Source organism: Pectinophora gossypiella, chromosome 2 (genome assembly GCF_024362695.1).
Source record: "Pectinophora gossypiella chromosome 2, ilPecGoss1.1, whole genome shotgun sequence".
Lineage (NCBI taxonomy): Eukaryota > Metazoa > Arthropoda > Insecta > Lepidoptera > Gelechiidae > Pectinophora > Pectinophora gossypiella.
In genome coordinates, this window is record NC_065405.1 from 10,497,807 (window position 1) to 10,517,067 (window position 19,261).

General features: G+C 35.2%; 3 protein-coding genes across 9 annotated transcripts; 2 read left to right on the top strand and 1 right to left on the bottom strand.

Moving 5' to 3' along the window:
• Window positions 1-470: 470 nt before the first annotated feature.
• LOC126374941 (DNA helicase MCM8-like) lies at window positions 471-7,664 on the top strand. The gene is made up of 15 exons (XM_050021740.1): window positions 471-766; window positions 846-1,078; window positions 1,308-1,395; window positions 1,483-1,614; window positions 2,006-2,121; window positions 2,722-2,826; window positions 3,158-3,304; window positions 3,580-3,799; window positions 4,240-4,382; window positions 4,745-4,884; window positions 5,315-5,405; window positions 5,741-5,871; window positions 6,213-6,438; window positions 7,026-7,187; window positions 7,408-7,664. Exons 1-15 carry the CDS (start codon window positions 550-552, stop codon window positions 7,600-7,602), a joined length of 2,346 nt encoding a protein of 781 aa, XP_049877697.1. The 5' UTR covers window positions 471-549; the 3' UTR covers window positions 7,603-7,664.
• Window positions 7,648-15,258, bottom strand: LOC126374984 (protein-cysteine N-palmitoyltransferase Rasp). 7 transcript variants are annotated; one of them, XM_050021795.1, is made up of 4 exons: window positions 9,741-10,534; window positions 8,871-9,634; window positions 8,573-8,790; window positions 7,648-8,206 (listed from the first exon to the last, which is right to left on the bottom strand). In XM_050021795.1, the coding sequence occupies exons 1-4, from the start codon at window positions 9,838-9,840 to the stop codon at window positions 7,699-7,701; spliced, it is 1,590 nt and encodes a 529-aa protein (XP_049877752.1). In that variant the 5' UTR covers window positions 9,841-10,534; the 3' UTR covers window positions 7,648-7,698. The 7 variants fall into 7 exon arrangements, with proteins under 7 accessions (XP_049877752.1, XP_049877783.1, XP_049877792.1 ...); XM_050021826.1 differs by having other exon boundaries at window positions 9,581-9,634; window positions 9,741-9,819; XM_050021835.1 differs by lacking the exons at window positions 8,871-9,634; window positions 9,741-10,534 and adding an exon at window positions 15,184-15,258.
• A 71-nt stretch (window positions 15,259-15,329) lies between these two features.
• LOC126374974 (endoribonuclease CG2145-like) lies at window positions 15,330-18,980 on the top strand. The gene is made up of 7 exons (XM_050021783.1): window positions 15,330-15,544; window positions 15,827-16,748; window positions 16,929-17,040; window positions 17,288-17,372; window positions 17,470-17,613; window positions 17,745-17,833; window positions 18,604-18,980. The coding sequence occupies exons 1-7, from the start codon at window positions 15,481-15,483 to the stop codon at window positions 18,835-18,837; spliced, it is 1,650 nt and encodes a 549-aa protein (XP_049877740.1). The 5' UTR covers window positions 15,330-15,480; the 3' UTR covers window positions 18,838-18,980.
• The last annotated feature ends 281 nt before the right edge of the window (window positions 18,981-19,261 follow it).

Sequence of the window (19,261 nt, forward strand, 5' to 3'; positions counted from 1 at the left end):
AAGATGCTTGGCATATTAGGCCAAAGTTTAAGTTCAAATTGTCTTGTCAAACAAAAGTCAATAAATTTTAGTCATTTATGTTATAAAACTTATAGGCAAGCAAAGGGAGCAGAAACTATACAGCCGATTTACTCATTCATTCATTGCTCTCTTTTTAGGTCGCGTTCGCAAGCAAAGCAAGTTAAATTCCCTCGGTAAAGGGTAAAGTGAAGGATAGCTTTATGCAAAACATTAATGTGTGACTGAAACAAACTACTGTCTGGTAATAATTGACTTGGTTTTTAAACGCGGCCCTAATCGAGAACTGAAGTCGAACAGGAGCTTATAAAAAAAATCGAATTTGATATCCGGAAAAAAATATCGATTATCGATATATCAAGATTTAAAATATCGACGATAATTATCGATTATTTATTGAAAATATATCGATATTTTGATATATCGATATTTTTTACCCAAGCCTAAGACAAGATAATAGCGCGGAAATGTAAATAAAAGTTCGTACTTTTAGATTATAAAAGTAATTAAATACGATTACAAATTACTAAAATGCGTCGTAGTTGGAGGGGTCGTTACAAAAACAACTGGTATCGCAATAAAAACAAGGCGAATGATAGTCCAGATACCCGAAGTTTAAATAATTCTTCAGCTTCTGCTAGAACCTCAAGTATAGCGGGATCTTCACGAGCTCCTGCGAATCAGTTGCCTATTGTAGTTCCTGTAAGCAATGAAAAGAACGCCTGGAAACTGTATTTTCCTTCAGAAGGTTAGTACCTACTAGAAACTAACAAATTCTAACCTCAACTATTGTTTATTTACCTCTTAGATTATGCATTTGTTTACAGAATATCCGCCGAACACCGAAACTGCTGACCATATAAAAACTTTCACATCATTTATTGAGAAGAATAGAAGCTTATTTGACTTAGAAAAGATAGATCTAACTCGTAGTGTACCTTTAGATATGCAAAGCCTGTTAAATGATTCTGATTTTACAAATAGCTGGCCGTCATTTAACACAGAATTATTTGAGAAACCTGATTATACATTGCGACTCTTGGGATACTGCTTGCATGAGGTTTGACAAAATCATTCAAATATTGTTACAGATTTTGACTTTGTGATATAATATAATATCTTCTGGTAAATACCTATTAGCATCAATAAATAAAAAAAAACAAGTAAGTAGGTTTCTATACCATCATTTACCAGAGCTGTCCCAGAATGATCCTTTCATCTGTAAATAACAATAAATGAAAAAAGTTATAATGTCAAAGCACTTCTAATAATTTTTTTTTCTGTTTCAGAATCTCAATTGTGAGTTCAAAATAAAAGTCAGAATACTGAATCACCAGCCTGTAATACCATTAGCCAATTTAAAAGTTAATTATTTTGGTATGTTTTCAGTAAATCACTACTACAAACAATTTATGAAAAAAAAAATTGTTCAATTTGTTAAAAAAAATTTTTGTTTATTTCTAGGTAAATTAGTGACAATAAAAGGGACAGTAATAAGAGTTGGAAGCGTTGGGTTGATCTGTACATCAATGGCCTTTGAATGCTCAAGTTGCCATAGTGTACAAGCTATCTTGCAACCACAGGGCGTATTTACTGGTAAACACATTAATTATTGACTGTTTTATTGGCTAATTTATGGCAGTTTGCTCCTTTAAGTAAATAAAATAAGTTTCAATTTACGACAAGCACTGCCTACTTTGATTCTTTGATTATTTTTTCTACTAAGTACTACTCTATTATAGACCGCGATATACCTGTTATAGTTGGTCTAGCAGAAAGCTTGGTGAGGTGTGGGGACTTACTACTTATTTCATCCTGCGATGAATGTACCTTTGAATACTTCAATTGATGTGATGTGTTATAGTTGTTAGCTCATTATGTTACTAAGTAGGTACTACCTAAATAAAATTCGAATGTTTATTACAAATTTATTAATTATATAAATTATTTATATTTATTTATTTATATACTGTTTCACAATTTTTAGCACCTAACTTCTGTCAAAGCTGTAAAGGTGGATCTAAGTTTGAACAATTACAGTCATCCCCATTCACTATCACCGCAGATTGGCAAGTAGCTAAAATTCAGGAGATCCAATCTCAGGTTTGTTACTATATTTAATCAATTAAAGGAATGTACCTAACACAGCCTAGAATATAAGAATTTGGTAGTTGCTTAATTAAGTACAATTACATAATCAAAGTACATATTAAATGATTACAACTCGACCTTAACTAGACCTACCTAGGTCTAATAAAAAAAAATCTGCTCCGAATCGCACCCGGTGGGAAAGTGTTCTTTACGCTGGTGGCTTCTCCACACTGGGTTGCCAGCGAATTATGTTGCACTAGATACGAATCGGCGACGCGGGGATTCTTCTGCAGCAACTGCCCGCTCTATTGCCTCACAAGAACCAGATTTCTAGCTTCTGTACAGTCATGAGCAATATAATGTACCCACTTTAGGACTCTGTCGCACTAACATATTTGACATTTAGTGAGACTTACAGTTCAATTTGTCAAAAAGTCAATGTGACATGGTACCAAAGTGTATACATATTAATGCTCGTGACCATACACCTAAAATGATACTAAAGCGTTAGAGGATTAAAAACATGATTTTCAAGTATTCTAAGCTAAAACAAAGTTCCGAAATTTACTATTCAGTTCATTATCTATCTAATTGTATTTTTTTTCTCAATAGAGTATTTCAGGAACTATACCGCGAAGTGTAGAGATAGAACTACAAGGCGACCTTGTTGGCACGGCATGTCCTGGAGATGTGCTATCTGTCACTGGAGTAGTCCAGGTATGTACTGATTTTTCAGGCATTGATATACAAATTATGTTGCTTTTAGGTATGTGTGACACTTAGCAACTTAAGAAAGAATGTTGATAGTTTGCGATTTCCAAGTATACCTAAACCTTTTTATTGGAATCAATTGCACAAATGTGAACACTGCAATAGTAATGCATTCAGTCTATATTTACAGTGTGTAGGTATTGAGCAAGACATTGGCTAATATTAAAACATTGTCTGAAAAATTAAAAATATCTTCTAGGTACCCCCTCTGGTTAATTGAGAGGAGACCTGTAGTGGCAGTGGGACGTATATAGGCTGTTTAATGTTTATGTTGTAGGTCCGCGGGGAAAGCAAAGGTGGCGAAGATGGCAAAAGAGCAGCCAGACTTCTCCAGCTCTACATAGAAGCAGTTTCCGTACATAGCCAAAGGAATCTCAGCAATCCAACTCTGGCCTTTACTTTGAAGGACTATTATGCGATACAGGTAAATATTGGTTGTAAAATTAGATACTTACACTTATCTAGGAATTGCTTTGGAGTAAATTGTCAGTTAGTTAATTTGTAAGCTAATTTTAATTTGGCTTAGAAAATAATTTAACGATTATTAACCGATATACAGTCGATTATCGGGCAACACTATTGGTATTCGAATTTCTTATAGATCCCAATACTTTACAAACAACTCTTTTGTAACCGTCTGTATAAACTAGTTGTCGTTTTTACTGCAATTGCAATCACAGAAACATAAAATAATTCCAGGAAATCCATGCTTCAGAGGACGTGTTCAGACTGTTAGTCCATTCGTTGTGCCCCTCAATATTCGGCCAGGAAGCAGTGAAGGCGGGACTCGTTCTAGGGTTGCTTGGCGGGACAGAGTACGACAATGGTCCCCGATCTAACCCGCACGTGTTGGTCGTCGGAGATCCCGGGTTGGGCAAATCTCAACTACTGCAAGCAGCAGCCCATGCTGCACCTAGAGGTATTATTTTTAAATATATAAAGAACCCTAAACTTGAATATTCTATTGAATTTAAGTAGAGTGAAGCCATTGTACCCTAGTTGGTAGAACGCTTGCCTCTCACTTTCGAGGTCGCAGGTTCGAATCCAGCACAGACCTAAACCAATGATTGTCGAATTTGTTTTGAAATTCATTTTTGGATCATAAATGATTATCACGTGCTCAGCGGTGAAGGAAACATCGTGAGGAAACCCACATTTTAATACATAGTACTGCGAATTAGAAAACCCTTGTACAGTACAACCTTAGTTACATTTACTGTGCACATGATTGTAATGAAAAAAAAATCCGACATCAGGGGTGTCAAAAAGTCCACATCAAAGCAATTCAAATTCAAAGCAACGTGTGCATTGCAATTGATTTGATGTGACCTTTTTAACCCCCCTGTACTTTGTTGTCAGGTGTGTACGTGTGCGGTGCTTCGGCCTCAGCCGGTGGGCTGACAGTGGCGTTAGGTAGAGAAGCGGGCGGGGACTTCGCTCTTGAGGCAGGCGCTTTGGTACTTGCTGATAAAGGAGTCTGCTGTGTTGATGAACTTGACAAGGTTGATATTACCATATACGTTTTTTAATAAACCTGGGGTCTAAAAGGCCACATCGACGCAATTCATCTAAAAAGCTATATTGCAATTTGATTGATTTGCGCATATAAAAATAAGTGCGCAATATGAAATAGCAATACAAAACTCTATTGCACTTCTTCTTATCGTGTGGGAAATATTTACAAAAGACTCTTAACTAGGTACAATGTAAATGGCGGCTTTATCGCTTAAAGTGATTTCTTCCAAACAACCATAAGGCGAAGAAATATGTAAAAATAGGCCACAGGCCATAGGCTACATATTCTTCCTGTTTGTACCTTTTAGGCTTTTGTAATAGGCTTCAGTAAAATACCTACTCCTTTCAGATGACCGCACATCACAGTAGCCTATTAGAAGCTATGGAGCAACGGCGAGTGAGTGTAGCGAAAGGCGGCGTGGTGTGCAGCTTGGCTGCGAGAGCCACCGTGCTGGCTGCGGCCAATCCGGCTGGCGGCAGTTATAACCGGTTTGTGCTATAAATAATTTATAGTCGTAGGACTGAATGTTCTTTTAACATCCAAACCTCATTTTTACGAGGTTATAGAGTTACGAGGTTATAGACTCATACCTGCATACTCACGCCCTTTTAGAAGTAGAAATGGCTATTTCCGCTAATAATTTCATTGATTTCCAAACTATTTTGATTCATTAAATTTTGATTTCACCTGATTGTCTGAAAAAAAAAGATGATTCCGTGCTTCGGAGGGCACGTTAAGCCGTTGGTCCCGGCTATTAGCCGTAATAACACCGTGGTGGAGTATATGTGCTCCATACCCCTCCGGTTGATTGAAGAGATGGGAGGGGCGTTAGGAACTGGTTGCAAATTGTCTTTTTTAACTGCGTGAGTTTATGTGTGCAAGCGCACTGTTTATACCTAACGGTTTTTCCATTTTCAGAGCGAAAACTGTCGCCGAAAACTTGAAAATTAATTCGGCACTCTTGTCAAGATTTGATTTGGTCTTTATACTATTAGATCAACCTGATGAAGTAAGTTTATTTTATTTAAATATCAGTTGATGAAATAAATAAAATAAAATATTGGTTTGAGCCGTGCTCAGCGGTGAAGGAAAACATCGTGAGGAAACCCACATTCCCGAGAAATGCATTTCAGGGGTAAAAATTGCTAAGCTTTATATTAGGCTGGATTTCCCTACGCGGGTTGGCAGGTCAGATAGGCAGTCCCTTTTGTAAAAATCCGGACATGTTAGGTAAGCCCTGTAAAAACGGGATAAAGCGAGATGACGATGTTCAGTTGATATTACTTAATACCTATTATGCATATTGTTACCTGCTTGAAATGATTTGAATTTTTTTTTTTGCAGAAAATTGACGCAATGTTATCAGAGCATGTATTAGCTATGCACTCAGGTCAGAAAGGAAACACCTCAGCTAAAACAAGTAAACTCAACATCAGCTTTAACACCAGCCAAAGTGATAGTAGTGCTTCGCTCAGGTAGTATTTTGTTCCTAATTGCCTTGAAGAGTTATATTACCTCTTAAAAATGTAACTAGGGTCATAAACAAAAGAAAAAAAAGACGGCAAGTCTTCTGATTACTTGTGGCTCAGCTCACCCTCGTGTGTAAAAAAAAAGTTGTATCATTAACAAATACATAGTCGAAAATTCCCTCAGGCATACCAACTATGTACCAACTTAGAAAAAAGAAAACAATTCTACCGTATCTCCAAATTCAAAATTTAAACAATGTCATAGATATCCACGCAAACCCAATAAAGTCCTTATCGGCGTAGAGACGAATTTACTTTCTTGACTAAAAAAACTTTATATTTTTCAGCAAAAGACTGCAATTGAAACCTGGCGAAATTATCGACGCGTTGCCATTAGTCCTGCTTCGCAAGTACATTGCTTACGCGAGGAGATATGTACACCCTAAACTAAGTAAAGAGGCGGCTAATGCTTTGCAGAATTTCTATTTGGAATTGCGTGACAATCACCAAGACGGGCGTGATGGTACACCAATTACGACTAGGCAGCTCGAAGCTTGCATCCGACTGACTCAGGTCGGTTTACCCTCAATAATGCGGAGAACTCACAGTTAGGCAGCGTCACAAGTCTAGTAGACAACTTGCAGTCACAGTATTATAAAAACATAACTCAGAGATAACTCATATTAGGGAGTAAAGAGTTACAAGTTGTTAGTAGACAACTTGCAAACAGACTTGTTGTAGTTGTCAAATAGATAACACATAACTCATATTATGAGTTATAAGTTGTTACTAGACAACTAAATGGATAACACATACCTCGTACAGAACTCATATCCCATGGCTCATACTGGGGAGTAAAGAGTTACAAGTTGTTAGTAGGCAACTGACAGCCACACTTGGTACTACAGTCCTAAGGTAATTAAGATGAACCGTATGCTGCTATCTAGTTCATTAAGTTAAGAGAAGAGAACTGGCGAGAAGTTGATGTATATACTGTACTCCTCTACTTACCCCTTCGGGAAGACAGGTGTGATGTTAGTCGACTGTGATAGAATCTAACAGTATTTTCTTTCCTCTCTGCCCAATTTCGCGACGTCTTAGGAAACAATTTTAACGATGGACTGATACTCGAATATAAATAATAACAAATATCTTCACAGGCTAGAGCAAGAGCAGAACTCAGGGAAGAAGCGACGGTCAATGACGCCAATGACGTCATAAGCTTGGTGAAGCACAGCTTGATGGATACCTTCAGTGATGAATTTGGCAACATTCAACTGTCGAGGTCTATCAATGGCTCAGGAGTCAGCTCAAGAAATAAGGCAAGTATTTCTATGGAATTGATATATTTTCATTTTGTAAACTTATAGAAAAATACAATTAAAATACTGATCATGATATGAAAAAAATAAGTATTAAAAAGTAAAATAAGTATAAAAAAATAAGTAACCTATCTAATAATTAATTTTGTTTTCACTTTTTATTTTCTTATTGTTAAATACACTGTTTGTTTCGTTATATAATGAAGAATTTGAATTTCAGTTGAAGAAATTTCTGGATGTTCTTACTAGACGATCTCATCAATTAGGCAAAGATGTGTTCACACGGCAAGAGTTAATTCAAATACACAAGTCGGCGGGAGTCGCGGGAGACGCCAATGATCTTATAGAAGCTATGCACATACATTCATATTTGCTGTTAAAAGGATCCAACACTTATCAACTTATAGCAATTTAAAACTTTAGTTAAGTACCTTCCTATGTAATTGTTCATCAATAAAATTATTTTATTAAATACTGTGTCTTATGTTTTAATCAGTCAAATGTTATAAGTTCATTCACATTTCATTTCAGACTTATTAACTTTGACATGCAACTTTTTATCTGTTCTTGATGGAACATCTTGCAGAGCCATGGATACTATGCAACAACAGTATAGTGATATAAATATTACAACAGAATTGAAGTTCAGAACAAAAGGTAGGAAATACTGAAAATAGTAATTACCTATTTTTCTGCCAGCAAATAAATAGAAGTTTGATATAGCAGAAAGGTGTAAGAGAGGTACACAGAGCATTGCTGTGAACCGTGTTTCCATTGCCTCTGTCCTTAAAATGTTCTTTTTAAACCACTTATACTGTTCAGTCGTAGATATGGCTTTACTAAAATATTCTAAAGTAATACCCAAATAGTTCAATACAGACCACACAAATACACGCATTATAGTTCCATGCCACATAAATATGAATACAAATGTGGCAAAAGATGCAATTAATTTGATGATAATCTGAGGTAATGTGAACCATTCAGATAGTGCTTCAAAACTGGGTTTGTAAATGTACCTGTTGGAAGCAAAGATAATCATAATTAAAATACAGCAAGAAATATAAGTATGTGTGATTTAAATATTGAACACTTTATTATAGCCTACAAATTTAAATTATGCTACTGCTGAGTAGAAGACTCCATACTTTTCTAATTCTAAGCCATTAAAATCAATTAGGTAACTGACTCAATAATTAATAATATAAAAATATATATTATGTGATCAAAGATTCAAGTAGGTACACATGCCTACATAACCAGCCCACATAGTGCATCCATTAATATGTTGGAAACCCAAAAATTTTATTGATTATTTTAATTTAGTTTTATGATGACTTATAGGTGATAAATTATGTATGACTGTCTCTTTAAAAGGTACTTACTTAACTAAAAATCTATAAAGGCCAACATCAAAATATCTCCACATTTGTGAGTAAACATGTATTCTGGCTATACATCTAGGTGTTGGGGGCATTTCCATGTTGTCAAGTCTTGCAAAAGCAGCTGTGGTGCCATATGCTATCACATACTTCATATGGAACTGTAAACCCATCCACAAGCCACCACCGCATAGGGCCAGAGTCGGAAACATTCTGACTAGCTGTAAAAACAATACATGGAAAATGTTATTGTTTTAAATGTGAGGATCATAATCAAACAAAAAACAATTACAGTACCCACCTCCATATCACTGTGCATTGCATAAAAGTAAATATAATGCAATGAAGCATCCATTACAAATGTGTAAAATAGAAATAAAAACATGTCCAAAATAAAATGCTTTAATTTGACTGATGCTTCTTGATTGGGAAAAGAAAAACTCTTCATGAAATCTTCATATAATATCACAGGTCCAGTGTATAGTAGTGGAACATATAAAACATAACTTGTGAGGTCAATTAAGGTCTCAATTTTACTATTTTTTTTAGAAGAGTCTTTTGATTTTTCTACATAATCGAGACAAAAGCTTATACATCTTAATTCCACCCATGGAATGCAGAATAAAATCAGATATACTTCCTCATCATATAAATTTTCATATTCCAGAAAATACCAAAAAAATGTTCTGTATTTAATTGAGTTGTAACTCAAAAGCAACAAAGAGCTTGTAATCCAAATATCACTGTTTTTACCACCCAAAAATATGACTGTTGCATATAACACAGGCTGGACCATTATTAGAAGCAATTGCTTGTATCCCAAGTATATGACTACAAATATCATGCTGGATATTATATACCAGTATTTTAACTGGCATACTTGCTTCCTGCGTATAATTTCTGTTATTATGGACTGGACTATTAGATAAAACCAGGATATTTTAATAAAATATTTCCAACTGGTCCATTCAATGTCTGAGACATCCTTTAGTCTTGACAGAAAACTCCAACCTGGCTCCAAATCACTCAATTGACTCGCCGCATCAGGATTGTTTTCTAATATTTCTACAAACAAACAATGCTAAAAAATTACTATTTCCATTGGAACATTCATATATTATTAAAAAAATATAAATAATAACAGTAAGACAGAAAAGAAAATAACTGATACCTGTTTGTGACTGATATAATTTAACCAAAGTATACAAATTTGCAAATGTCCACAGAAAAACACAAACAGACAGTTCAAAGGAACTTAAATTGCTTTTCATATTTTTATGTTATATTTTCTATTTTATTTTAAATGAACAAGAATTTTTAACACATTTTCGGAAGTTTTAAATAGAACCGGGCGGACAAACAGCTGACAAACAAACAGTGAACGAATGATTGTCTGAAAGCTGTCACAAGTCTCAAACGCTGAATAAAAATCGTAAAATACCGCAAATGGCGTAAAAACCGGTTATACCGGCCTTCGAAAATACTATTTTTTTTTTTCCTTTTGTTAATATTATAATAATGACTACACAAAAAGCAAACCAATATTATATTATATATTTTTTACTGGAGATGCGTAGAATACTGATTTAACCGAATATTATTCGGTTTGACTATTACCAAATCTAATATTCGGCCGAACTATCCGGTTTCGCGCTACGTCTATAGGCCTTATTACATTACCCAATCCGTCGGTACCGATGCGTTAATGTCACTAGGCACTGCTCTCTGACGATTTACCATAATACCTTATATATTACGCCATTAATCAACCGCGAAGCGTCAGGCATGGGTATAAAATATATACCGATATCGTGGCCCAGCCCACCCGATATACCTATTACACTGCCGCTTCGAACGAACCCAATGAATCGCGTAGTAAGGCGTATAAGGAAAATCATGAAAATAAATGTAAAACTGACTTTTAAACGGGTCATCCTACACATTCATGCAATATAAAACCGTACTTAAAAAACTGAAGCACTTGTTTTTTGTTCCGATCGGCTTTTACAGCGAATAAATTTCACCAGTGAAATAGAACAAACAATGAGCCTCGGCTCACTCTTCGGTCATGCCATATAAATTAATTTCGTTTTCGCAAAGATGTAACTCATATAAATATAGCGCGTATTACACATAGCAATCCATCATGGAATTGTAACGCTTCATGGATCTTTGTCAAAGAATAAGGACCAATACTACATAGAACGGGTAATCTTCGTTCCCCACCAGCAGCTGAGGTAGGTTTATCTAACCCCCTCGGTCTTACTTCAGTCTTCAATCGTTTGGGCGTCAGACATCACACACACAGATACGCGTGTACGATAACGTCAATGTGAAGTGTCTGTATTAAACGAGGTGTTTCGTATGAAGTGTCTGGGGTGTGTCTTTGAGGAACTTTGAAAAGTGGTATTTCTCCCAATATTATTAACAATATTACTAAATTCACGTTTTTGTTTGTTACTTCATGACTAATTTAGTGTACCTATTCTGGGATTCCTAAATATTCTTACTACTTAGGTGGTCTCATTGATTGGGAAAACATGTGTTCAGTTTACTCACACGACATGAGTTAATCCAAAGTCGTCAAAAATCGCGAGAATCGCGAATAATCTTATAGATGATTTGCACATACATTCCTGTTCGCTCTTACAAAACTTATTAGGTACCGTATCAGTGTAACTAAAATAGAACCTATGTTATTGCCATTCATTAATAAAATTATTTTATAACATAAAAAACTTTAATCAATCAATAACACAATGTGAATGACATTTCATTTCAGACCTATTAACTTTGACATGCATCTGTTTATCTGTCCTTGATGGAACATCTTGCAAAGCCATGGACACTATGCAACAACAGTATAGTGATATAAATATTACAACAGAATTGAAGTTCAGAACTGAAGGTAGGAAATACTGAAAATAGTAGTTACCTATTTTTTTGCCAGCAAATAAATAGAAGTTTAACATTGATATAGCAGAAAAGTGTAAGAGAGGCACACAGAGCATTGCTGTGAACCGGGTTTCCATTGCCTCAGTCCTTAAAATGTTCTTTTTAAACCACTTATACTGTTCAGTCGTAGATATGACTTTAATAAAATATTCTACAGTAATACCTAAATAGTTCAATACAGACCACACAAATACACGCATTATAGTTCCGTGCCACATAAATATAAATACAAATGTAGCAAAAGATGCAATCAATTTGTTGATAGTGTGAGGTAATCTGAACCTCTCAGATAGTGCTTCAGAACTTGGTTTGTAAATATACCTGTTGAAAGCAAAATTTAAATATTGAACATTTAATTAAAACTTATGGAGCACTCACTAATCTGTGAGAAACCCAAAACTGATTGTTTAATTTAGTTTTCTGGCGACTTAGCTCTTTTCACCCCAATTATGATTAAAGTGGTAAATTATGTATAACTGTCTGGTTAATATGTAGTTACTTACTTGACTAAAAATCTATAAAGGCCAACATCAAAATATCTCCACATTTGCGAATAAACATGTATTCTGACTATACACCTGGGTGTTGGAGGCATTTCTAATTTGTCAAGTCTTGCAAAAGCAGCTGTGGTGCCATATGCTATCACATACTTCATATGGAACTGTAAACCCATCCACAAGACACCACCACAGAGGGCCAGAGTTGGAAACATTCTGACTAGCTGTAAAAGTAATGCAAGGAAAATGGTATTAAATAATATATACGACTACCTTAATTAAACATAAAACAAGTACAGTACCCACCTCCATATCACTGTGCATTGCATAAAAGTAAATATAATGCAATGAAGCATCCATTACAAATGTGTAAAATAGAAATATAAACATGTCCAAAATAAAACACTTTAATTTGACTGATAATTCTTGATTGGGTAAAGAAAAACTCTTCCTGAAATCGTCATATAATATCACAGGTCCAGTGTATAGTAGTGGAACATATAATACATAACTTGTGAGCTCAATTAAGGTCTCTATTTTACTAGTTTTTTTAGAAAAGTCCTTTGATTTCTCTACATAATCAAGGCAAAAGCTTATACATCTTAATTGCACCCATGGAATGCAGAATAAAATCAGATATACTTCTTCATCGTGTAAATTTTCATATTCCAGAAAATACCAAAAGAATGTTCTGTATTTAATGAAGTTGTAGCTCAAGAGCAACAAAGAGCTTATAATCCAAATATCACTTTTTTTGCCTCCCAAAAATATGGCTAACGTATATAGCAATGGCAGAATCATAATTAGGAGCAATTGCTTGTATCCCAAGTGTATGACGACAAATATCATGCTGGATATTATATACCAGTATTTTAACTGGCATACTTGCTTCTTGCGTATAATTTCTGTTATTAGGGACTGGACTATCAGATAACACCAGGAAATTTTAATAAAATATTTCCAACTGATCCATTCAATATCTGAGACGTCCTTTAGTCTGGACAGAAAACTCAAACCTGGCTCCAAATCACTCAATTGACTCACTGCATAAGGATTGTTATCTAGTATTTCTACAAAGAAACAAAGAATACTTTAAAATTATTATTCAGTTTGATTACATTTCTGACAACCACTCTTAGCTTAAATTACTACATCGTTGTAGAGTCTGCCAAATGTTGTCGCTCCTAATCCTCGCTAATCGTAATATTCCAACCTGCCTAAAAAACCGGTTTGTCTTCCGCTCCTCCACCCTTAACCGCACCTTCATTCTTTTTTCAAGATTTCTTTAATTTAACTTCCAATAGGAAGGTAACTCCCAATTCGTCCATGATGCAAGATATCATAATAGGTCGTCCATGAATACACAAATAAAGGAAAATAATAAATACGTACCTGTTTGGGACTGATATAATTTAACCAAAGTGTATACATTTGCAAAAGTCCATAGAAAAGAACAAACAGACAGTTCAAAAGAACTTAAATTGCTTTTCATGTTTTTATGTTATTTTTCCTGCATTTATTTTAAAAAATGAATAAGAATTTTCAACACTTTTTTTAAAGTTTCAAATAGAACCGGGCGGACAAATAATAAGCTGACAAACAGTGAACGCATATATGGAAGCAAGCTGCAAAATGACACACAGTTAAAATACAGTAAGTAAATGGAATAAAAACCTGTTATCGTAAACACAGAACAAAAAGTAAATAATTTCATTGGCAGTCAATTCTAATTAAAACGAGTGAAGGACTATAATCGGATTACAGCATAGTGTTTCAATTTGCAAAAGTTTTTGTGCCAACGAATTTTTTTTTTCAGTTATTAATGGAACACTTCAAAATAAACTTACAAAAGTAAGTTTTAGAATGTTGGTAAGTCTAATATGTCACGCGAGGTTGACGAATAGGATGACGGCTTCTGGTAGACTAACCGCCACGAAACAAGAACTACAAGTCATACAGGCTACATACAGTCAAATTAATCTATATTCAGATAGATACTACGAAGTCTGCGCCTCTAGTCGCGGGATTTCTTTCGTAGCCCAGACTCTATATTTAAATGCATAATAAAAACTTAAAAATCCTACTCCAGTGCGTAAACGTATTGAAATAAGATTTAAGGCCCTGACTATCACACGATTTATCGGGCACGATGCGTCGTGATCGGATGGTGTAATAGTACATCGAATAGACGGGGCCACGACTTCGCCATTCATTCATGGTTACCTCTAGGTAACCAAGGTATACGTCGAAATAGATACCGACGTGTTTTGTATGAAGTGTCCGCAGTGTGACTAAAGTAAGAACGATGGGGTCGAGGTAAACTTAGATCAGCCGCTAGTCCCGACCAGCGGAGAGTTGCCGTTTTAAAGCGCGAGCCCAGTGCGGCGCATTTTAGCTGCATTAAATTTTAGCTGCATTAAATTTTAGCTGCATTAAATTTTAGCTGCATTAAATTTTAGCTGCATTAAATTTTAGCTGTATTAAATTGTGGGTCTACATTTCCATTAGAGCACACGAAGACCCACGTACGTCTACGTATAGCATAGTGCGGCACACGGAGAGGCTGCGTATGTGCCACTGCAATGCACGGAAACGGGCTTCATTGCAGGAGGTGCGATAAGCGAGCTGTACGTAATCGTGGGTCATATTCATGTACTCCAGTGGAAACGTAGACCCATGTCGACAGCATTGAGCAATGGAACCGCCTATTCGAGCAAGCTACGCATGTATCAATGGCATGTATCATGCGCAACCTCTCCGTGTGTTGCAGTGGATACAACCACATACATTTTCTTAAAAAGTGAAGTTTATTAATACACATGCGAAGCCTCTTCATGTACCGCGGTGGGCCCGGGCCTTTTTACGTAGTATTATTATTTGCCTTTATCACACATCACTAATTTAACAGCCACGCTCTTGTCAGTGTAGCGTTCTCCATGCTACTCTTGTAAAAACACATTAATAATAGTGATTAATTTTAAATATGCAGTCGTAATAATTATTATTCTTATGATAGCTTTCAGTAGGTACCTAAATAATATGACAACTACAATTGCAATAATTATCACGTAATTTAAAACAATCTAACGATATCCTGAGAAAACTAGATGAATGCATGAATTAAACTATGTAGGTATTTTAAATATAAAAACGATTACCTACTTGGGTATTGTTTTTAGAAGCATAAATATCGAACTACACAGCTGTTCGATATGCGTGACGTAATGAAGACTCTCTCCCTCTGCAGAATAGTGAGACGTGGCCGTGAGCGCGGTGTTTCGCTCAAGGCACGTTCAGTGAGTCAATTGAACACAAACAGCATCATTCGCTCCCACGCTGGGGAAGACAGTAGTCAAACCAACTAGTCAACATTGAAATTATTTGTTTACATTAACTCTAAGTATAGGATATCGTCCCTTATATAATAGTGATTTAAATGTACAGCGTGTAATATTGAATATGTTTAAAGTTACGCAGTTTGTAGTATTTGCCATATTGGTTTGTGATTTTAAATTAGGTCTTGGTGAGTATACGTTTTCCTTAACATTGTTTTTGTGTTAAATGACCTGGCTTGATAACAAAAGTCAAGGATATTATTATCATTATTATTATTCTTAATTCACACTTATGATCATTTTTATCAAATTAATTTAAACTGCTAATTATAGGTACCTAAGTATATGTATTACACACTAGTAAACTATTTATACTTTTAGTACTTACCTGCCTGTTATATGTAGTATTTTTAAACATCTTTTTAGTCATAAATACCCCTGTGCTTATAATAAAAACTTTTCGATTATAGGTCTTGAATACAGCAAACAGCAACGATATAACCCAAACACAGACTTCCTTGTACATGAGTCTAGTGGAGGATCAGGAAGTTCGGCTTGGCCTAAGAGAGATTATGTAGCTCCTAATAATGCAGGTACTGTACAAAATGTATTTGGAACACAAGACTATAATTCACAATTTCCATCTTTGGGAACACGCTCTACTTCGACATATACCACAGTGAAGCCTTCAACAACTGTACAACAACAGACAACCCGAAAAACCCAATCTGGAGGCAAACGGGATTATGTAGCTCCCCAACTTCCAGCCACGAAACCTCAAACAAGTTTAGATCCAGGAAATGCTGCTCCACCAACCCCCGTCCAAAAACCTCAAACTACAGGGAAACGAGATTACGTAGCTCCTCAATTTACAACAACGAAGCCACAACAAACACCAGGGAGAGTTAAAGATCTCGTCAACTTTTATGATAGTAAATCCATGAATAAAAATGGTCCTCAAAATACGTCCAGCTATAGCTCTGTTATACAAGGCAATAAACAAGGATCATCGGTAGCTCCATCGACAGGAACCGTTACAAGAACTACATCAACACCTACAAAACCGTTAAGCTTTAGTTCAGTCGTAGCTGGCCCAAATAAACACGGTACTCCGACTACATCGAAACCCTCAACTCAAAATAATCCGTTAAAACCTAATGTGCAAGGAAAACCATCTCCAACCCCTGGACGGGGTCCTGTATTACCAAGCTCCTTGGTGAATAACAACAGGAACAACAATCAAGGCAATGGTAATAGCCCTACTGACGCAGAAATACAATCTCTAAGTGAAGATTTACTAAGGAAAGATAACAACAATGCTGCGAAATACATTACTGTTAATTATCAAGAAAAAACGAATGGACAAACAAAAGAAGATAAAGCACCACTGCCGTAAGTGTTAGCTTAAAAAAAATAGGAAAAAATACATTAAAAACTAGACAAATTAATTGTAAGTCTAAAATGACGTACACACAGCAACATTTTATAATAATAGATGCAAGGAATCACGTATAGTATATGTATTATGTGTTGTAATTGATTATGTTTGCATTTCTAAAACTTGTTTTTCAGATTACTCACCATAGCGCCTGATGCCTGGAATATTCCGACTGTCCAAAAATTAGTGCCGTTATTAGATAACTATGAGAGAGACACGATGATTAATGAGTACGTTACACCACAAGTGCGTATTATTTGCTAATTTGTATAACTAATAAGAATAAGTAGGTATACCATATATTTAAAAAAAAACCTGGTAGCCTGGAGAAAATAGCTACCTAAACAGTGAGGCCGCCTGTGTTTTTGTTGTATATTTCATGTATTGTTTGTGTGTGTCTTTTGTGCTCATAAAAGTATATTTGTATTGTATAAACTTGGTTATTTTATATTAGAAAGAACAATGTAATTAAACTTGTTTATTTTTATTACAGGAACGTAACGAAGAAAATGCTTTTATGGATGCAATCATGAGTACTACAGTAATTCGTACTTTAATGAACTTCTTGAAAGATAAAGGTAATAATAAAAATATTTATTACTTTCGTCTTCATAAATAAACATATTATATACCTACCTATCCTTTTAGATACTTAAAATTTTATGATGTTTCTAGGCTATGTTACCCCGGACCCCCGGCAGCAAAGAGATTTTTTGAAACAACTGTGGTTCAACTTATATTCTAGAGGCAAGGGCAAAATAAGCAGTTCGGGTTTTGAACATATTTTCGTGTCTGAACTCAAAAACGGAGATGTTCAAGGTAGATACACCGTGGTTGATTAAAATAATAAATACTATTTTTTTTTCTCATACTACAGTTGAAGTGCAATTAGATTCTATTACATAAATATTACGTGAACGGTATTCAAATCAGATGAAATTATTTTTCAGGACTGCATAATTGGGTTTATTTTTCACGAGAGGAAGCCGCCAACAGACTTAATTATCTTGGATATATGAAGTACCAACAGTTGGGTGATGTAAGTATATTTATGTGGCTAGTATATGATTTGAATACCAACCTGCTTACTCTACGCAACCTGTGGTGGTAAGACTCCGACTATCTTCGCCATCGGTTCTAAATTTGAGATCCCGTTTAGAATCCAGGTCAAGTCAATTTGGAAAACAATCTTTTTATTAGTTTTGTGACTCTAACTTACCCTAATAGTAAACCAAATTGCAAATTTTTAGTTTTTTTTTGTGAAGCAAACCGGTGATGATCAAACTAGGATCTAATCCAGGAACTAGAAACTAGGATCAAAATAAATCTAAGATGCTTTAAGGAAAGGCCACATCATGAGTACTCTGGTTCAAAAGAAGTACTCAATTATTATGATAAAAGGTTAAAAATGCTAAACTCTATAAAAAGCAAAAAAATAACTTATCCCACATATGCTTGTAAGCAAACCGAGCGTGTAACATTCCTATCACACTTAACAAACGACCTAAGACCTTGAAGACCTGAACCGATTTCCACCAACCATAGCTACAAACATTCTCGACTAATATACCTATCAAACAAAAAATAAAACCGCATTAAAATCGGATCCTCCGTTTGGGAGCTACGATGCCACAGACAGACACATACACATTTACACAGACACGTCAAACTTATAACACCCCGTCGTTTTTGCGTCGGGGGTTAAAAACAAATAAACTTGCCCTAAAATGTTATAATAATTTTTATTACAGATTATTAATAATATGTACGAGATGTACCTAATTATAGATGTATATTTTTCTTTTGCAGAAAGGCGTCGTCATGAAACTACACTTTAATCAACAAGGCTTAGATAAGCCCGTAGATACATTGTTTATTGGAACATCACCGGAGTTAGAAATTGCTCTTTACACTCTTTGTTTCGTCACCCGTGCTGATAATGATTGTAAACTTAGACTCGGTTCCAAGGATGTTGATATTGTTACCCACACTTTCCGGTACCGTAGCAAAAATTATATTGGCAGTGCATATCCGCAAATATGAAAAATTCTTGCAGCTTATGGACAAATAACATACTTATTTAATCGGAACTTTAATCAGTTATCAGTACAATAATTAAATTATTATGTATTAGTTTTATATCTTATGAATAGCATTTAAATTCAATAAAAAACAAATTTTCTAAGGTTCATGTTTTTTATTGTGGGCAAGTAGGTACCTGCAGTTTTCATAGTAATTTGACTAATGGGTTTATTACAATACCCAATCCATTGGGTCCAATGCATCGGAATCGGGCAGTGTAATAAATAGCTCATCGGTGGTTGAGGCCACGATTTTGTCATACAATTTATACCTATACCTACCGATGCATCGGGCCCAATGGTTTGGGTACTTGTCTACTTTGGATAGTATAATAAGCCCTTTAGTATTTATCATTTTGAAAGCTTTTACTGAACTAAACTTTGCC

Bases quoted from the DNA above. Each gene is read 5' to 3' on its own strand.
- LOC126374941 (XM_050021740.1), top strand. From the start codon at position 550: ATGCGTCGTAGTTGGAGGGGTCGTTACAAAAACAACTGGTATCGCAAT. The intron at 2,122-2,721 runs GTTTGTTACTAT...TTTTCTCAATAG, and splicing joins TTCAGGAGATCCAATCTCAG to AGTATTTCAGGAACTATACC. The intron at 4,885-5,314 runs GTTTGTGCTATA...TTCCATTTTCAG, and splicing joins GCTGGCGGCAGTTATAACCG to AGCGAAAACTGTCGCCGAAA.
- LOC126374984 (XM_050021795.1), bottom strand. From the start codon at position 9,840: ATGAAAAGCAATTTAAGTTCCTTTGAACTGTCTGTTTGTGTTTTTCTG. The intron at 9,635-9,740 runs GTATCAGTTATT...GTTTGTTTGTAG, and splicing joins ATTATATCAGTCACAAACAG to AAATATTAGAAAACAATCCT. The intron at 8,791-8,870 runs GTGGGTACTGTA...TTGTTTTTACAG, and splicing joins CAATGCACAGTGATATGGAG to CTAGTCAGAATGTTTCCGAC.
- LOC126374974 (XM_050021783.1), top strand. From the start codon at position 15,481: ATGTTTAAAGTTACGCAGTTTGTAGTATTTGCCATATTGGTTTGTGAT. The intron at 16,749-16,928 runs GTAAGTGTTAGC...CTTGTTTTTCAG, and splicing joins GAAGATAAAGCACCACTGCC to ATTACTCACCATAGCGCCTG. The intron at 17,041-17,287 runs GTGCGTATTATT...TTTTTATTACAG, and splicing joins ATGAGTACGTTACACCACAA to GAACGTAACGAAGAAAATGC.